General features: G+C 35.4%; 1 protein-coding gene across 5 annotated transcripts in view; it reads right to left on the reverse strand.

Moving 5' to 3' along the window:
* Positions 1-419: 419 nt before the first annotated feature.
* Positions 420-16666, reverse strand: part of CUL2 (cullin 2) — a 55315-nt gene continuing 39068 nt past the window's right edge. For all 5 annotated transcript variants that reach the window (XM_049798457.1, XM_049798459.1, XM_049798456.1 and 2 more), the window contains 7 exons: positions 16345-16497; positions 15867-15944; positions 12166-12232; positions 10150-10352; positions 6729-6830; positions 5869-5985; positions 420-1092 (listed from right to left, as the gene is read on the reverse strand). In XM_049798457.1, the coding sequence (XP_049654414.1) occupies positions 961-1092; positions 5869-5985; positions 6729-6830; positions 10150-10352; positions 12166-12232; positions 15867-15944; positions 16345-16497 (852 nt within the window). In that variant the 3' untranslated portion in view covers positions 420-960. The remainder of the gene's footprint in view (positions 1093-5868; positions 5986-6728; positions 6831-10149; positions 10353-12165; positions 12233-15866; positions 15945-16344; positions 16498-16666) is intronic.

The following is a 16666-nucleotide window of genomic DNA, read 5'->3' on the forward strand; positions in this document are numbered from 1 at the left end:
GCTATGTTCTTTCCCATTAACAGGGTGGTTTCACAAGCCACTGAACTGTAACTTTGATGTTCATGATAACCCTTCCTAACTCTTTGTGAACTACACTACTTAAATCCCCTCAAACGTCTGTTTATTTTTTCTTGTAACTTATTCCTACAGTGTGAGATTAACAGACACAGAGTAGCCCTTCAGGCACTAAGAATGTAAATTAGCCTAATCTCAAGAAAACAAGATGTGTACTTAACCATAAATATATTTTTATAATCACATCAAACATAACATACCTGGTATTCAGTTCTATATAAATTAGTTCTTACATCAGATCTACTTCTGAGGTTATCCAAAACCCAAACACATAACATTATTTTTACTCTTCCAGGTCTGAATAATATTTACAGACATTAATGCTATATCCATTTCTACAATCATTCAAGACACATTATATAACTTTATTTTTTTATTTGACAAGCAGCAGTATCATGTCCGTCATTTTTTTTACATTTTAATGTAGATACAATTATTAGGTTATCTGTCATATTACAATATTTAGTTTTTGGGGGGGGGGGGGGTTGTGGTTTGGGTTTTTTTTTGTTTTTTTTAATGTTTGTTTTTTTTTTTTTTACATTGTCTTAAGATACATTAAAAAACATCAACTGCAAACGTGAAAGGGAAGGGGGGAAAAAAAAAAAAAAAAAAAGCATGGTACCCAACCAATTTTCCACATTTCAGCAATACTTCACTCATTCTTTTAGTAAAGTTTTAAGAAATGTCATAATGACATGAGCTTGAAATATCTATAGGCATTTTCATTGACGCTCATGACATGGCACTGGTGATGTTGTAAACAGCAGAAAAACAGGGGCTGCCAAGTGACCAATTATGGAGGCACAGGCCTGCCTCTTCCCACAGGAACACACCAAACAGTGACAGCAATGATCTCCTTACAATCATACCTGCAGGATAGCAACATCATGCTACATAACTGTATTCGTCTGCAGAGGCCTGGCTTCGCTCTATGTACTGTTTGTCTATCAGAACTTCAATACACTTCTTAATCATGCTGATACTTGGGTTAAACCTAGCTCTTGATTGGCTAATTACCTGCAAAAGAAAGACAGGGTTTTTGTGTTATTTTTATTTACTACAGTTATAAATGCTATAGAAATATTCGCTAACGGGTTTAAGGCAAATTCAGTATATTTTTCTTTTGAAGACAGGATTAAATAAACCTGGAATAGTTCATTTGTAACAATCAACAAAGCATCTCTATACATCAGTGTCAGGACACTTAAACTGACTGCTCAGTTTATTGGTTCAGTTTGCCTGCATGTTAACCAGATCTTGTCAGTCTTTCTGCTCGCTTAATTTGCCGTAGTACAAATGAAGATAAATATTCAGGTTAAAAATTAATCTAATATTAACACATTTGTTCACTGTTATCACAGTTTAAGCAAAGTGAAAATTTTGTAAGACCGTATCTGCCTTTCCATGCTGGCTTTGCTAAATGACTTCTCTTCCTAAACTAGGTCCATTTTACTTCTGTTTATGTGCTTTCATTGTTCCAGAATATTTAATTTATGGACTCACAAATTTTGTTTGAGTTACAGCAGTCTTATTTGGAAATGAAATGTCTGAAGAATGTGTTAATCTTAGTCTTCCTAAATTTATACAATTCTGAATGATTAAATTTCACTTGATTGTATTTTTCAAAACTACCTCTAAAGTTGAACACAGTTTTCTTCGCATCCATCACCACTTTTGTTATCATAAAAAGCCAGAGAAGACATTTTCATTTATTAAAGATTTGTGAAACCTATGTTTTCTTTCTAGCATTAAAAAGACATGTTTAGAAGGCATGTAAGTGGGTACATAGCAAATTACCCAAAAAAATCTGACTATGATGTTATAATAAGACCTTATTCATTCTTGAATAGCACAGTTTAAATACATTAAAAATGGAACCTATGCTCAGAGATTCTACTGCACTAGGCAATCAAACTTGCAAGAAAAAAATAACACTTCTTTTTCAGGAAATTTGCTGAAAAGCCCTAGATGACACTTTTCATCACAAAAGACACAGCCCAAGTAGTAATAATTTTGTAAAGTCACACTACTACATTGCTGTTGCAGCTGCCAGGATATGAGATGTGAGCTGAATTTGTTGTTTTGTCTAAAATCAGCCCATGTAATGCTGTATATCTGCTCATGGAAGGCACTTGAACTGCTCTGCTGCCCAGAAGGTGTAAATGGAGTCCCCCTACCGCTGACCTCTCTTCCTACACAATTTGAGACAATCAGGATGAACCTCTCTTTCTTCAGTCACTGAAGACAGACCTACAATTTGGTGAATTCCATCTGGCTATGCTGGAACTTTGTAACACACACAGTAAAAAATTATTTATTGTAAAAACAAATCTATATATGCATTCTGGAAGAAACTGCCACTGCAGGCAAAACTTATATGTCTCCTAATAGTTCTTAGTTTTGCCCAATCTCTTGCAGAGAAAAGGGGGAAATGGTGTGTAGTAACAGAATATGCATATCTAGTAACTTGGAACATTTTTAAAACAAAAGATCTTACTACTCAAGTGTCACAATATATTTTGCCTGTAGTTTCTCATTTGTTCTGTAAATAAAGTGATTTTTACTTCAGCTGGATTTCCTGTTTTCTCTACAGCTTTTCACGGCTGGCTTTGTCCCAGCTCTAGAGCTTGCTGGAGCCCTCTGTGAGCCAACAGAACTCACCAGGTAGAACTCACCCAGCAAAGCAAACAAAAAGCTCAAAAGAGCGAGTTTTGTTGGGCTAGCAGCCAAGGGCCTGGTACGTTCCTCAGCAGTACAAATGAGAAGAAACTTGGTGCTAACAAGCTAATAGATCTGCTCAGATTTCACTTAACTTCAGCCCTACACTCAAACTGATTGTCATCATCATACTTCATGTATTTACTTAGGACAGAAAGAACAAAAGATAGAATTTTGTATTGGTGGGTTTGGGGTTTTTTTGTTTTATCAAAGATAATACAAATAAGAAGGATGGATAGAAATACCCGATAGTCAGAATAAAAAATTTTATGGGAATGACTGCATTAACCTTTCCCCTTCACTATTCCCACCAACCTTATTCACTTTAAGGGAAAAGTTACCTTGTCCTGCAAGCGACTGCAGCATGGTTCTAGAAGTAAAACTATCAGGGTGTATCTAACACAATTAACAATTCAGCAAAGACCACATGCTGACATATAAAGGTCTACCAAGGGCCTTGAGTATTTTCTTGGACACCTCACCCTAAATGAATGTGTGGTGCTGTAGTCTAACTGTTAGAGCTAACTACATTAAGGCTAGGAGTCTTTCAATCATATCTCCAACAACAGTATAACCCTGCCCTTATATCTCAGAAAAAAATATTAATGAGGTGAGAAAATAATAACCATTCATAGTAAACAGACTTCTTTTTTGAAAGATTCTTACCCCCTAAGAAGTCAGACTAGAAATTTTAAGTAAATACATCATATATAAGCATATAAACATCATGATAAAAGTTACGATGTCACCATAATTAGTAACATAATTAGTAACAATATCAAGAAATAAAAAGGCTCTTGACAGTAAATCAAATCTTACTAAATGGTTAACAGGGGAAAAAAAAGGAAGTTGTACAGCCAAGTAGTTATGCATAGTCTAAAAGTTTAGCAGAAGTGATGGTTATTCATTTTTTAGTAACAGTCAGTCTAGTGAGAAAGCTGAGCATGTTCAGCTCAGAACCACCTGGCAGTTTGGCCTTATTGATTCAACATGAAGCAAAACTGAGCTCAATGCAGAGTTACTGAGCTCAATGCAGACATAATTAGGTAAAATTTCCACTTAACATGAGATTTGAATCTGTGTGTTTAAGCAGTAACTATACAAAAAAATGTGTCACCCCGCAATTTGCTCTAAAACCTGGCTATAATTCTGAAGTGCCTAAGAGTACATCTTTATCACAGACTCTAGAGAAGACACCTAACATTTCAAAGAATCAAGCTCAGGCCCCAGCCACAGTTTAGCTGAGGTAGCGTTGAGATTGGCACAGATTAATTCAGAGTGCAAAAAAGAAGGAAAAATTATTCCTAGTGGATTTTGGCACTGCTTCACCTTATTGCTTGAGGTTTCACAATTTTAAGACATCAGGTCCCCACACTATACTGCAGCATAGATATCAATTAGTTAGAAGCCTAGCCTTCATTTTTAAATGCTCTAATCCATCTAGGATGTAAGTAGTATTCAAAATTAAGAACTACAGACTAAATGATAAAGGATATGATTTCCAAAAGTGTCATAAATTCAGTTAAAAGCTAAGGTAAAAAACCAGTACAGGTAGATGTGGCTGGTGATAGATAAGTAGAGCACCAATTTTACTCTCTACTTAGCTTTTAACTGAGTAACAATCAAAATATCCATCTTTCTTACAAAGCATGATGCTAAGTAGACCATACTATTCTGCAAGAGCACTGCAAGAGCAAAATGCAGCAGAGGCATGTCAGGTAGTGCCCCCTGAGTTAAACAAAGGAAGAAGCAACCAGAAACGATTTTTTGTGTTTCCGAAACATAAAAATTTGTAATCTATTCCAGCCTTACAAACTGATTTCAAGCAAAGTACCCCTTGAAAACTTTTTCTAAGAATTTGAGAGAATTTTGAGAGGATTTGAGAAAAAAGTATTTTCAAAGATGAAACAGGGCTTGCCTACCACTTTCTAGTTTTAACTGTAAATTCTTACAGGATTTCATTATAATTGCATGGATAGTTTAAGTAACAGGAAACCAAATAACCAAAGATTTTGAGAATAATCAGGACCTACGCTGCCTCATCTTTTAGATATTAAAAATCAGATTCCTTAAATTAAGCTTGCTTTCAGAGTGTTTGTGTACAAGCACTATTTCAATAGCCAAAACCTTTAAGATGTCTCACATTGCAAGTTCTGGGCTCACAAGCTCTCTGTAGCTGCTTATTTATTTTAGGAAATAAAAATTAAGTGGTGGTTGTGGTAAACTGTTTCCTCCACCACCACAAGACAGAAAGCACACAGCAGATCTTAAAATGACTAAATGCGTCTCCACCACCATGCTCAAAATTGTCAAATACAGCAGAAATCTTTATTCCCTCTCCTACCAGTCCGCTCTGAAGCTACCCAGCAAGGCTCAGGAGACACAAGAATGAATTAGACTGAAGAATGAACGTCTTGGAAGGCTGAGAAAACTAAAACTGGGAACTGGTTGGTAGGAGGAAAGGTTAGGTTGGAATAAGAAACAGAATTAGGCAGGCAACTAGCACAGATGGGAAAGTGTGAGAAAAACGAAAGAAATAGCACTTCCTTCCCAGCCAGTCTGTGACAGTTCACAGATCATTAATCTAGAATCTAAAAAATCTAGACAACTGTACTGCTTAATAGAAAAGGGAGATTAAGAAGTGCATGTCTATATACTCAAGACAACTTTTAAAATTTAAGCCATGAATTAGAATAAAATCATGATTAGAGCTCACTATTGGCTAGGTGCTTGTGTGAAAATTCTATACCTAGAATATTCATACTCACGTTTTGAAATGAACCTAATAGCTCTGGCAATTATTCTTATAGTATACAACATCCATTGGCATAGAACCAGCCAACAGGGAAGAGCAAGCACAAAGGCACTTAATGCTTTAGTGCTAAGAAACATTTACAAGATTGAGTGATCAAGCCAGTGCTCCAGTACTGCAGTTCAAAGTAGACTCCAATAAAAGTCTCACTAATTTCACTGAGGTAATAGTTTTGACACAGGAGAGTTTTGTGGTCAGATGTTTTAGCCAACTATCTTGAAGCCTTTCATCAAGTCATGCTGAAGAAGAGGATTTTATCTCACCTCCTGAATAAGAGCATTATGTCGCAACACTTTACGTGCTTTCATGATACGGACTATAGCAGCTTGAAGATACATTTTTCTGTCTTCATCTACAGCACTTCTGGTCTGCTCCATCTCCTGCAATACAGGAAGAACAGTAATGCTTACAATATAGTAAGATCAATAAACACTTCATAGAAGTATCATCAATCTATACTTTTTCCTTTATTAAAAGTGGTCAATTAATGCAAAAATCTAGGTGAAGTTCAATTCCAGGCAAAGTACTTCCATAAATCAAGAATATCAGGTTTCATGAAAGTCAGCAGGAAGGCAGGAGAGACATCCAAACCAACGTTTTTGCTAGGGAGAAAGGCAGGCAGAATTTACTACAATGTATTGAGTTTAGCAGCACATATGTCTCTTGTACAAAATTCTATGTATTAGGAGATACAGAGGAAACACTGATTATCAGCACTGGAGTTAATTTTAGTTGCCAAAGGACACAAAACCATAGGAAAACAGAGTTGATTGGTTCTGCTGTTCCTGGAATAAGTTGCTTTTATAAACACCACCAATAAAAAAGTCTCATTAGATAAAACAAGCTAAATGTCAATCCCATTTGGTACAAGAGGAATAGCTCTTGTCTATCTTTTTCTTCTACCTTCTTATTCCCTATTCCATCTTCTCTTGCCTTTATTTTAAGTACAAGAAATTTGCAGTGCTTAAGCATTAAACTTATTAATTAAACAATTTCTTTATGGTGATGTAAATCTTACACAGGGACTCTTACATCTGCTTACACCAAACTAGTACAATAAATTTGTTTCTAGAAAAATAAGCTTCCTAAGCTGTTCAAGCTAGGAACACCAAAGAATACTTGCCTGTGGCGTGTCCTTCTGCATTGATGTAGTAATTTTAAATTTTGTTCGTTTACTGCTGAAGTTCATATTTAATGAAAACGTAGACTCTGCCTCTATATCTTCCTGCAATAAAGACTCTTTTTAAAAAAATCAGAAATGGAACCAGAAAATGGTAAAAATTTACTTTGAAAAATCACAGTTAGGGGTTTGCATACATACAAACAATTTCAGATTTGTGGTTAGAAATTCTAAAATGCCACTTGAACCAGGTCAATATTTTTTATGCTACAGTTTAACTAACCTAGAAATCAAGTCTATTTTACAAAATAGTATAAAGAACTTTGACATACATGAATTTTGTTAACAAGTCAATATGATTAAAGCAATTTCTGTTTTAATACTTCAACAGCTTATCTTAGTTGCAAACACTCTCCATTTAAACTCATTTTCTCCCTGCAAAGAAAGTAGGATTTGCATTTATTTATAGCAGAACCTCAAAAGAGAGTGCTGTTGCTTTCACAGCTACTACTAACGCTGCCTTCCAGAACTTAAGGAAGAACATCTAAGCATTTTGTTATGTTATAGCAGAAACAGTTGACAAACTGCAACTTCTACAGTTCCACATCTATCTATACTTTTCTAATTTTTTCCTGTCAGAATCTCAATTCTTTTCCACATGTAAAAGTCCATTTCTTTCAATAAATGGTAACTATTCTATGCAGGCCAAACACCCTTATGTTCAACTAACAGGATGACCCAACCAATCTCTGCAGTTTCCAGGCAAGAGTCTGTACAAGTACTAGCAATTTCCAGCAGAAGAAAGTTACGAGGCTTCCTTAGACTTTGGAGTCTTGACAAACGATTGCCTCAAGCACAAATACTTTAGTAAACACAGTCAATATTTATCTAAGTATATACTGAAAATAATATTAATTCTAATTTTATATTCTGCAACAAATATTCTTTATTATAACATTTTATAATATCCAGGCATAGGATAGAAAATTTGACATGAAAGGGGAAAGATCAACAGCTTTAAAAAATATAAGCTAACATTAACTTTTAACATTATTCTGCTTACATGGTTGAGTATAAACCAAAATAAATTGTGTGTTGTGCATGAACTCAAAAAGCATGATTCTAATGAACCAATAAATTTTGCCAAAAGTTTCTTGTTTTCTTTTTCCTCTTTCAGAAAAAGAACAAACAAAAGCAAACTACAACATTTAATATACTGTACTTTTCTTTCTGGCTCATATACTGGTAAAGAGAAGTTAGTGTATTTAATTTCACTGCATAAGCCACTAAACTCCACTGGCTTATTCAATAAGTAAGCTGATAGACTGTCTACAGATCTGCTTTCACATTGCTGGATGGAGTGCAAAGAAAACAGAATTAGCAGAGATGTTTGAATACAACAGCCTAGAAGTTAAAGAACCAGAAAACACAGTGGTAAACATTAAAACGTAAAAGGGTTGGAAAGCTGTATCATTCACTCTTCAATGACGTATGCTTAAAGAAACTGGGCAAACCTTATAGAACAGTTATAAATAAATGTAAATCCTTTAAATAATGGGCAACTTTCTAAGATTATGAAAAATCTCACTGTTTTCCATAATAGCTCCCAGTGTTACATTTCACCCATGGTTTAACAGACATCTTCCCAGCCACTCTTCCAATCTGAGCTCATTTCTAGATATTGGAAATATGTCCTATGCTTCAGCCAAGCATCATATCTTTCTTGTGATGTCACTTTCCATTTTCTAATATTTTCCTGATTTTAAAAAAAAAAGCAGCCATCAGAGCAGCTTTGGATTTCTCCTCGTAAGGGAAGTGAACAGCTTATCTTAGTTTCTTCTGCCCGATGCTGTCTGAATAACAGGCTTTCTGGCCTAGCTGGAAGCATATGCTAAAGTTTGTATGGTATGCACAGGCACTTCCATAGTGTTTCTTGCATAACAGACATCTGTGCCCTTCGCTGTATGGGAAAAACGGTAACTGGTTTCACGTAAGTTGTACAGAAGTATGAGCCAGAGTCAGAAACAGAACCTGTATCAACCACTGCCTTAACCACAAACAAAGCTCAGACATTACTGGAATTCATGAAACTCATGGAATGATATAGAGTTTGGCCAATTGCAGCAAAAATCCTCTCATGCAAGCCTTCCTTGCTGTCTTTCCTCCTCCTTCCTCCTCCTGCAAGCTATCATCAAGGAAGAACATGGTTGTTGTTACTTTCAGTCTCAATCCCACAAATATTTTTTTTTTAGGATCTCTGTAAGAATCTTTGGTTTACTGCTCGGTCTCCTTCCCATGATTCAGTGCAACTTGGAAAGTGGTGTGTTTAAAGAGTATTCCCCTGTGAGAGACTGAAAGAGTTAATGTCTCAAACATTGTGGTGGGGCAAGTTCTGCTTAAAGACAAACCCTGCACAGCCAGGAGCCAAGGTGAAAAGCCCATCAGCTCAGACACCAGCAACAGGAGGGGGAGGGCATGCTGGACGGTCTAGCTCCCTGTTCTGATAAGCTGTTCTGATACAAAGATCAAACAGTGGCCACGTCTGCAGGGAAGGAAAAGTTACTCCACAAATGATCCCCAAGCCCAAAGGCTCGCAAACTGCTCATTAACCTGATGAGTTTGGGTGCCGGCCTGAAGGAAGGGGCAAGGATGATAAAAGGACACACACTGAAGCCCTGGGTGCGCAAGCCCACCGGGACTGGGACCCTCGGACCCAGGACTGGTGAAATCTTTCTCTCTTCCTTTCTCTCTCTCTGTCTTCTCTCTTTCCTTTTCCACAATCCCTACATCTCATCCATTTCAAGATATAAACCATTGACCAAGTCTGAGACTAAGAGTGGATCCAGCCGCCTCTGGGCCCTTCTCCGAGGAGTCTGGAAAGCAAGGGGGTCTGCTCAGAACCTCGTGACTCAACGGGAGGGATCTCCTTATTCCCTGAATCGATTTATATGGTTACACAGTTTACAGAAGTAGTCTTATGCCAATTAGTGTTGTGAGAAACCCTGCCACCTACTACCACACCTCCCCAGTTCAGTTTGCTTCTGTCATGAATAAAATCTTTAACTGATAGTTTGGTGTTGTTTCACCTTAATTTAGCCCGAGGGAATTTCGATTAAACATGACTCCCTGGTCTGTCCAGTCTGGGTTGTGCCAGCCCCTCCAACAGCAATGAGTCAAAAGCCGTATGAATTAAATGCAACAAATAAGCAGTCCTAGCATTATTACCTTTTCAGCATTCCATGCTGTTACAGGCATAGAAACCCTGTATGACACAGTTAGTCTACTTCCTCTTGTCTCTTTCCTTACAAATACAAACTTATAGCTGTTCACAAGGGTCAATAATAGAGTTTAGGGGAAAAAAAAAAAGCAAACAGTGGAGTCACAAGACTGAAAACATGAAACTTTTTGTATCATTACTGCATACCTTGTCTGAGTCATGGTTGATCATTTTGACATCAAGTAAAGATTTGATGGTTTTTGTCAGCTCCTTCTCATTCATTTGCGTACTATCCTGAAGCTCCTTGTAACTGACAGTTTCACTGTTGTTGAAGGCAAGCAACACTGCCATTTGGTATGTTGTGACCATGGCTACATAAGGTTTGCACAAATAATTCATTTTTACTTCACCTGTAATGATACAAGTAGTATTTTATAAACTGACGGAATGTGCTGAAAAGTCATCTGAAGCCCAACTACTAGAGCTCCTCATACATTTCCAGACATTCAGTTCATACCTAAGTATGCATTTAACACTTGAAATAGGAAGATGAAAACTGATGTGAATTTACAAATATAGAATGTGGTCTGCAAGAAAAAAATCCTGATTAACTACAGATACTAGAACAATAGTGTTTTCATTAAAAAAGAAAACCTACAGTGTTGAGTTCAAATAATGCAATATATTTTATAGTAATAAAAAAAGGAAATTCCAAATAGCCTCAACACATTACAATGCATAAACTTCAATTAGTAATAGCTTACACAGAATCACAGAATAGTGATTACAGGAAAGTTGTTCCAAGTAAAGATTTAAAAACAAAATAAAAGTTCTGTCATTAAAAATTTTTCACAATATTCTTATAGTCTTTAAATTCCCCTGAAATTAAAAAAAAAAAAGAAAAGAAAAGAGAGGGGAAAAAAGCACTGAAGAAATCTGCCTGAAAACAGATTTAGATTTTCTGTGTGAAGGTGAGTATGTGTTAACAGCAAACTTCTTTTATCAGAACTAACCTTTCATTACATTATATTGTTGTATCCTAGCCTGGTTTTCAGCTCCATGCAATATGTTGTGGTGCTCAGCCATTAAAGCCTGATATTGAAAGCACTTGAAATAAAATACGATTGACTGATATTACTAAACTAAGCTACAATTGTATATATATCTTCTGAGATGTTTTTAAACATATATTTCTATATAGTAAATATAACCATAAGAAAAAAAATATATGTATTTAGTTAGATACATATCTGAGTAAAATAGTATAATATGCATTTTTAAATTATTTAATATTCAGCTAAGAGACATCTGATACTACAGAAACAATTTGTCCTGGTTTTGGCTGGGACAGAGTTAATTTTCTTTCTAGTAGCTGGTATAGTGCTATGTTTCAGATTTAGTACGAGAAGAATGGTGATAACACACTGATGTTTTCAGTTGTTGCTAAGTAGCGTTTAGGCTAAGACAAGGATTTTTCAGCTTCTAATGCCCAGCCAGCAAGAAGGCTGGAGGGGCACAAGAAGTTGGGAGGGGACACAGCCAGGGCAGCTGACCTGAATTGGCCAAAGGAATATTCCCTACCGTGTGACGTCATGCCCAGTATATAAACTGGGGGGAGTTGGCCTGGGGGGGATCACTGCTCAGGAACTAACTGTGCATCTTGTATTGTGCATCACTTGTTCTGCATATTCCAATTCTTTTATTATTGTTATTATTGCCATTTTATTATTATTATTATCATTGTTACTTTCCTCTTTTCTGTCCTACTAAATTGTTCTTATCTCAACCCACGAGTTTTATTTTCCACCCCCCACCCCCACCCCCACCCCCCGAATTCTCTCCCCATCCCACTGGGTCAGGGGGAAATGAGTGAGCAGCTGTGTGGTGCTCAGTTGCTGGCTGGGGTTAAGCCACAACACAGTTCCAGGGCAATTGTTATTAACTAAGCAGTTCTACAGTGCCATTTTGTAGTTAATAAGAATGTACAACCCTAGTTTTACTTGGATTTAATAAATCACAGAAAACATGCGCAAGTTTACAAAACTTAAACTTTGGAAATACTAAGCAGCAAATATTAAGTTAATTTATAATGCAGAATAAGTCAGCTGACTTTAGAGTCAGAACATTATGTTGCATATAAAGTCTGTTGCCATTTGAAAAGGACTTTTAACAAATAACTGTCAGTTGTATAGAGCATAAGTTTAGCAAAGCACTTATTTTTACCTGTACAAAGATAATGTAACCAAGTAAGCTTCCTTCCACTAAAATGCTGACTGTAAAATAATTCAAACTGCAAAACAAAATTAACTTCAATTAGTCACACTACTTAAAATAGTTTATTAACACACTATCACCCCAGTGTAGAAATACTGGTTTTACATTCACCATTTTGGCTGCAGACATTGCAGATCAATTCATGACAGCATTTTCCTTTAGAAGATAGGTGATGACTGAACATCAGCCTTTTACTGAACTACTTGAACTTATTAACATACTTGATGACTAAATCAAAAAGATTGGTGACACATTCATACTCTCAAAGCATAAAATACTGTAGTTAAACAGTGTTCCAAAGTATCAACTCTACTGAATTTAAAAGAATTTCTAGGAGGTTTTAGCAATCAATCTTGTTAGGTTTTATTATTCTGTTCCTTACAATTCCATATAAAAACATGTCTATTTTTAGTTTTTCACCTTGGTGAAATAATTCTATATTCTAAGGCTTTGATTTCCTATTTAAAATCAATTCAGAAAATCCATTTTATTGATTTATTTTTTTTTTTTAACAACATCCTTCAGAAAACCATAAACTTTTAGTTAACAAGTATTGCCCTCAGTCAGCTACACATTGACTTTCATGACGAATCTCATCATACATTCCTGAACATTTTTTAGGGGGAATTCCAAAAGACAAAGCTTGAAAGTGGGCACAGTTTTTACCACCTTCCAATTTGGGTTTCAGGCTAGACACAACTACATAGTATGCAAACATCTCAGAATCAATACGTGGCTACAGACCCTCACATTTCTGTTGAAACCTTCCAAAACCTATGTTCACAAAGCAGCACACAATTATGATTAAGTAACATTTCAAAGCTGTGCTGACACCCAAAAAGTGAAGCATCCCCTCAAAATCAGTATTTTAAAAACCTTATATGCAAAACTAGCACTAGTGGTAAAGCTAATTTCGTCCTTCTTTTTTTTTGATTTTTACATGAATTTCTTGTCACTATGAGAAGTGCTACATCAATCATTACGGAAAGTTTTTTTTCCTGATATTTAAATTATACAGACACACAAATATATAGCAGAACAGGAATATGAAAAAAAATTTACCTCTAAACAAGAAAAGGCCTTAAAAACAACTTAAAAATTCCTCTCTTCTTTAAGAAACAAAGTTTTTGGTTTTGTGCAAGTGAAAATTAGCTATGCAGTTTGAAATCTGGCACTAAAGTGCACAAGTCCGGCTACTGTAAATGAGACTACTTTCCACAAGACTCTAGGAATGCAATTCCTAGAAGATTCTTTCAAAGCTATAATTATGTACATTTAAATGCCATTTTCACCAAAGGAGAATTAGAAAAGGAAGGGCATAAATGACCTGTGGACTGTGATAAGAAAAATGAAATTTATAGAAAAGCAGCAAAATCATCTTATTCTCATATTATATATAATCCATCAATCCTGCCATTCCTGGAAACTAGGAAGCAATGGAGAGAGAATAAGAAAAAAGCCCTAGGAAACAAAAGGAAGTACTGGATGTTGAAGAACAATTAAAAATATTCTAGAATCTAAATCTAGAATCTAAAAAACCTTTTGAGGACATGGCTTCCACCTTATTTATTCTGTGGGCTAAACCAATACAGAAAAGATACTCTGACAAGAAGGAAAAGAAGAATTTCTCCAAAGACTAAGTGGAATTTTATGGTAAGGCTTGTAAAAATCAAGATTTTATTTTAACATATGTAATGTAAGAGTCTGATCAGTTTGCTTATAAGGATAACTATAAAAATGGGGATTTTTAGTAGCATTTTAGTAGCTATGGCATTCTTTTGTATGTCCTCTGAAAATAACTGAAAATTCGCTGAAAATCCAGCAGAAAAATTAAAACAGAACTTTGACCTTTATCCTATGTATTAGCCCTATAGCCGAGAAGAACAAATCAGACTGCATATATTGGCAAGTGCCTGCTAAACCTTAGTTTTAGTATTTAAGCTTTTTTTTTTTTTTTTAATTAAAGAAAAAAATTCAGAAGTTTTGCTCTCATACTTCCCATCTGAAAGAAACAAGAAATTGTGGCTTGCAGACTAATCCTAATTTAAGGTCTAACTGCTTTCTGGTAACGAGAAAAACTTAAGCAGATTTAAAGAATCTTTCCTTAAAATGGGATCAAACCTCCCTAAAGCCCACATAGCCAACACTGTGTACACATCAATTTGGCTCACTGTGATTTTGTCTGGCAACTCTGATTAACATCGAAGGAAAATATAAAAAGGGGGACTTTTGACCTCTATGAATCAGGTGTTTCTCTATCCACAAGCTTACATAGTGTGAAAACCAGTATTTGTACACCATGCAAATAAATATGTATTTATAGGAAGCTCCAGCAGTCTTGGAGCCTGAAAAAGCTGCTAAACAATTTGCCCAGTTGCAGAGGTATTCCCACAGTTTGGAGTGCAGCTGCAAAATGTTTTTTTCTTTCTGAATCCCAGCCAGAATCCTGAGAGAACTCTCTCTTCATGGGTCAAATGATCAAATTTGACAGTAAAGGCAGACATTGTCAATTTTTCAAAGACTCCCCAAGGTCATGTTCTGTTTCCTCGGGGAATTATGAGTATAATTTACAGCATTAAGTCTAACTAGGTGACACATGAAAACATTTGCTCCTTTAAACTGGCAAAAAAGTGAAGTTAGGCAAGCAACCCAGCTCTGAGGTGCTTCTGATATGCAAGTCTGTAACAGTTTTCCGACTAAGGCACGACTGACTATACTCCTATTTTAAGACCTCAAAGAACAGCAAAATATCATCAATCACTTTCTGTGGATTCCATAGCATGGGTTGGAAACTATTATATTACTAAAACCAGGTGCCACTTCACACAGCAGAAATAAAAGCAGAATAAAGAGTTCTAATACTTAGCAGTAGTATATGAAAAAGCTCCTTCACTGCAGAAACAGACATTTGCCATTATAATTTACATCAGATAGCTATTTAAGGTATAAAAATTGCTTTAAAAATGTTATATCAAATAACATGAAATTTTTGTTGCCTAAAATGTACTTCACCATTAAATACACTTCAGCAAGGATCAACACACACATTCTGTATTTTAACACAAACAGTGTACAGGCAACATTTAGAACACAATAATACAATCAAAAGTAATAAAACATTCCACCTCTACAAAGCAGAAATAATCACATAAAAAAGAGAATATCTGGCCAAAGTAAAACCTTTACTGCTTTCTAAATTCATAAATCTAGCTTTAACGAAGTTTGCACGAGGCTTGATTTTGAATGGCTCCTATGAAATACAGGACAAGAAACCTGTATCTGTGTTTTAATCTGCTATAAATCTGTCCAGATTTAATATTAGAAACAAAATCTTCTTTTATCTAAATATTAGGAATGGGTTTGAAAGCTAAGAATCAAGGCAGTTGATTTGATTGTATTTATTAGTATCTCCCTCATCAATCACAAAGTGTAGAATAGAGACGTCAAAAATAAAGCTATGCAAATACATACATAAACTCAGTATGTCATTTGGGTGACTCTTCCAAATTTCGTATGGATGGGAAACAGGATAGCCATGATTTACAAACAAAATTAAACAGCTCAGGTTTTTCTCTGTTAGAGTGATGATCTTTTATTTGGAGTTGTTTTACAATTTCCACATGTTTACAAGAAGCTTCCTACTAACCTACCATCTGTACACTTTTTTCCAGTTCCTGAGGAATTGCAAATGTAGAAGAAGGAGCCTGAGTTAGAGGCCATGCACCAGCCTAAAGGTATCAGGAAAAATGAAAGCATGAACATTTTCATACAACATATATATTAAGAAAAAATAACACTATTAAACAGAGCTATAGTGTATACTATGCCATAAGACATTCAATTTACACCAGAAGTTTTACTGCTCAGTTTTTACTGCCAATTATGCATGCCTCACTGAGGTATCAATTCAATACAAGAACACAAGGCATTTTACATCACTATTGTTTAGTGTGCTAGTGGGTTAATTTTAAAAAGAAACACAAGGAAAATAAATTATTCCATAATGATCACAAGGTATAAGTTTCCATATGAGAAGTATGCCTAGTTAGAAAAATTGTTCACTTGTTATCAAACCATAGAAATTAATTAAGTACAAATAACTCAATAGTAATAAACATACATTAGTACCTGTAGAACATATATCTGAAAACTAATTCCCAAATCTATAATCGTGTCCTGGTTTTTGATAAAGTTGTTGAATTTATTGTTGAGATCGGCACTAACACTCATGTCTGTATACATTCGATGGAGCTTGCTGGTAAATTCATAACCACAGGCTTGCTGTGAAGAAATATTGTAACAGGTTTCACAGTGAAAACAGTACTTATTATATAAATTACGCACATTCACTACTGAAGTATGAAAATCTAGTCAGCAGAAGCGTTGTTATAATTTTTACAGAGAACACTAGTTACAACAGAAAACAAACATTATAAAAGAAAATTATCAC

The sequence above is a fragment of the Accipiter gentilis genome, chromosome 4 (assembly GCF_929443795.1).
Source record: "Accipiter gentilis chromosome 4, bAccGen1.1, whole genome shotgun sequence".
Classification (NCBI taxonomy): domain Eukaryota; kingdom Metazoa; phylum Chordata; class Aves; order Accipitriformes; family Accipitridae; genus Astur; species Astur gentilis.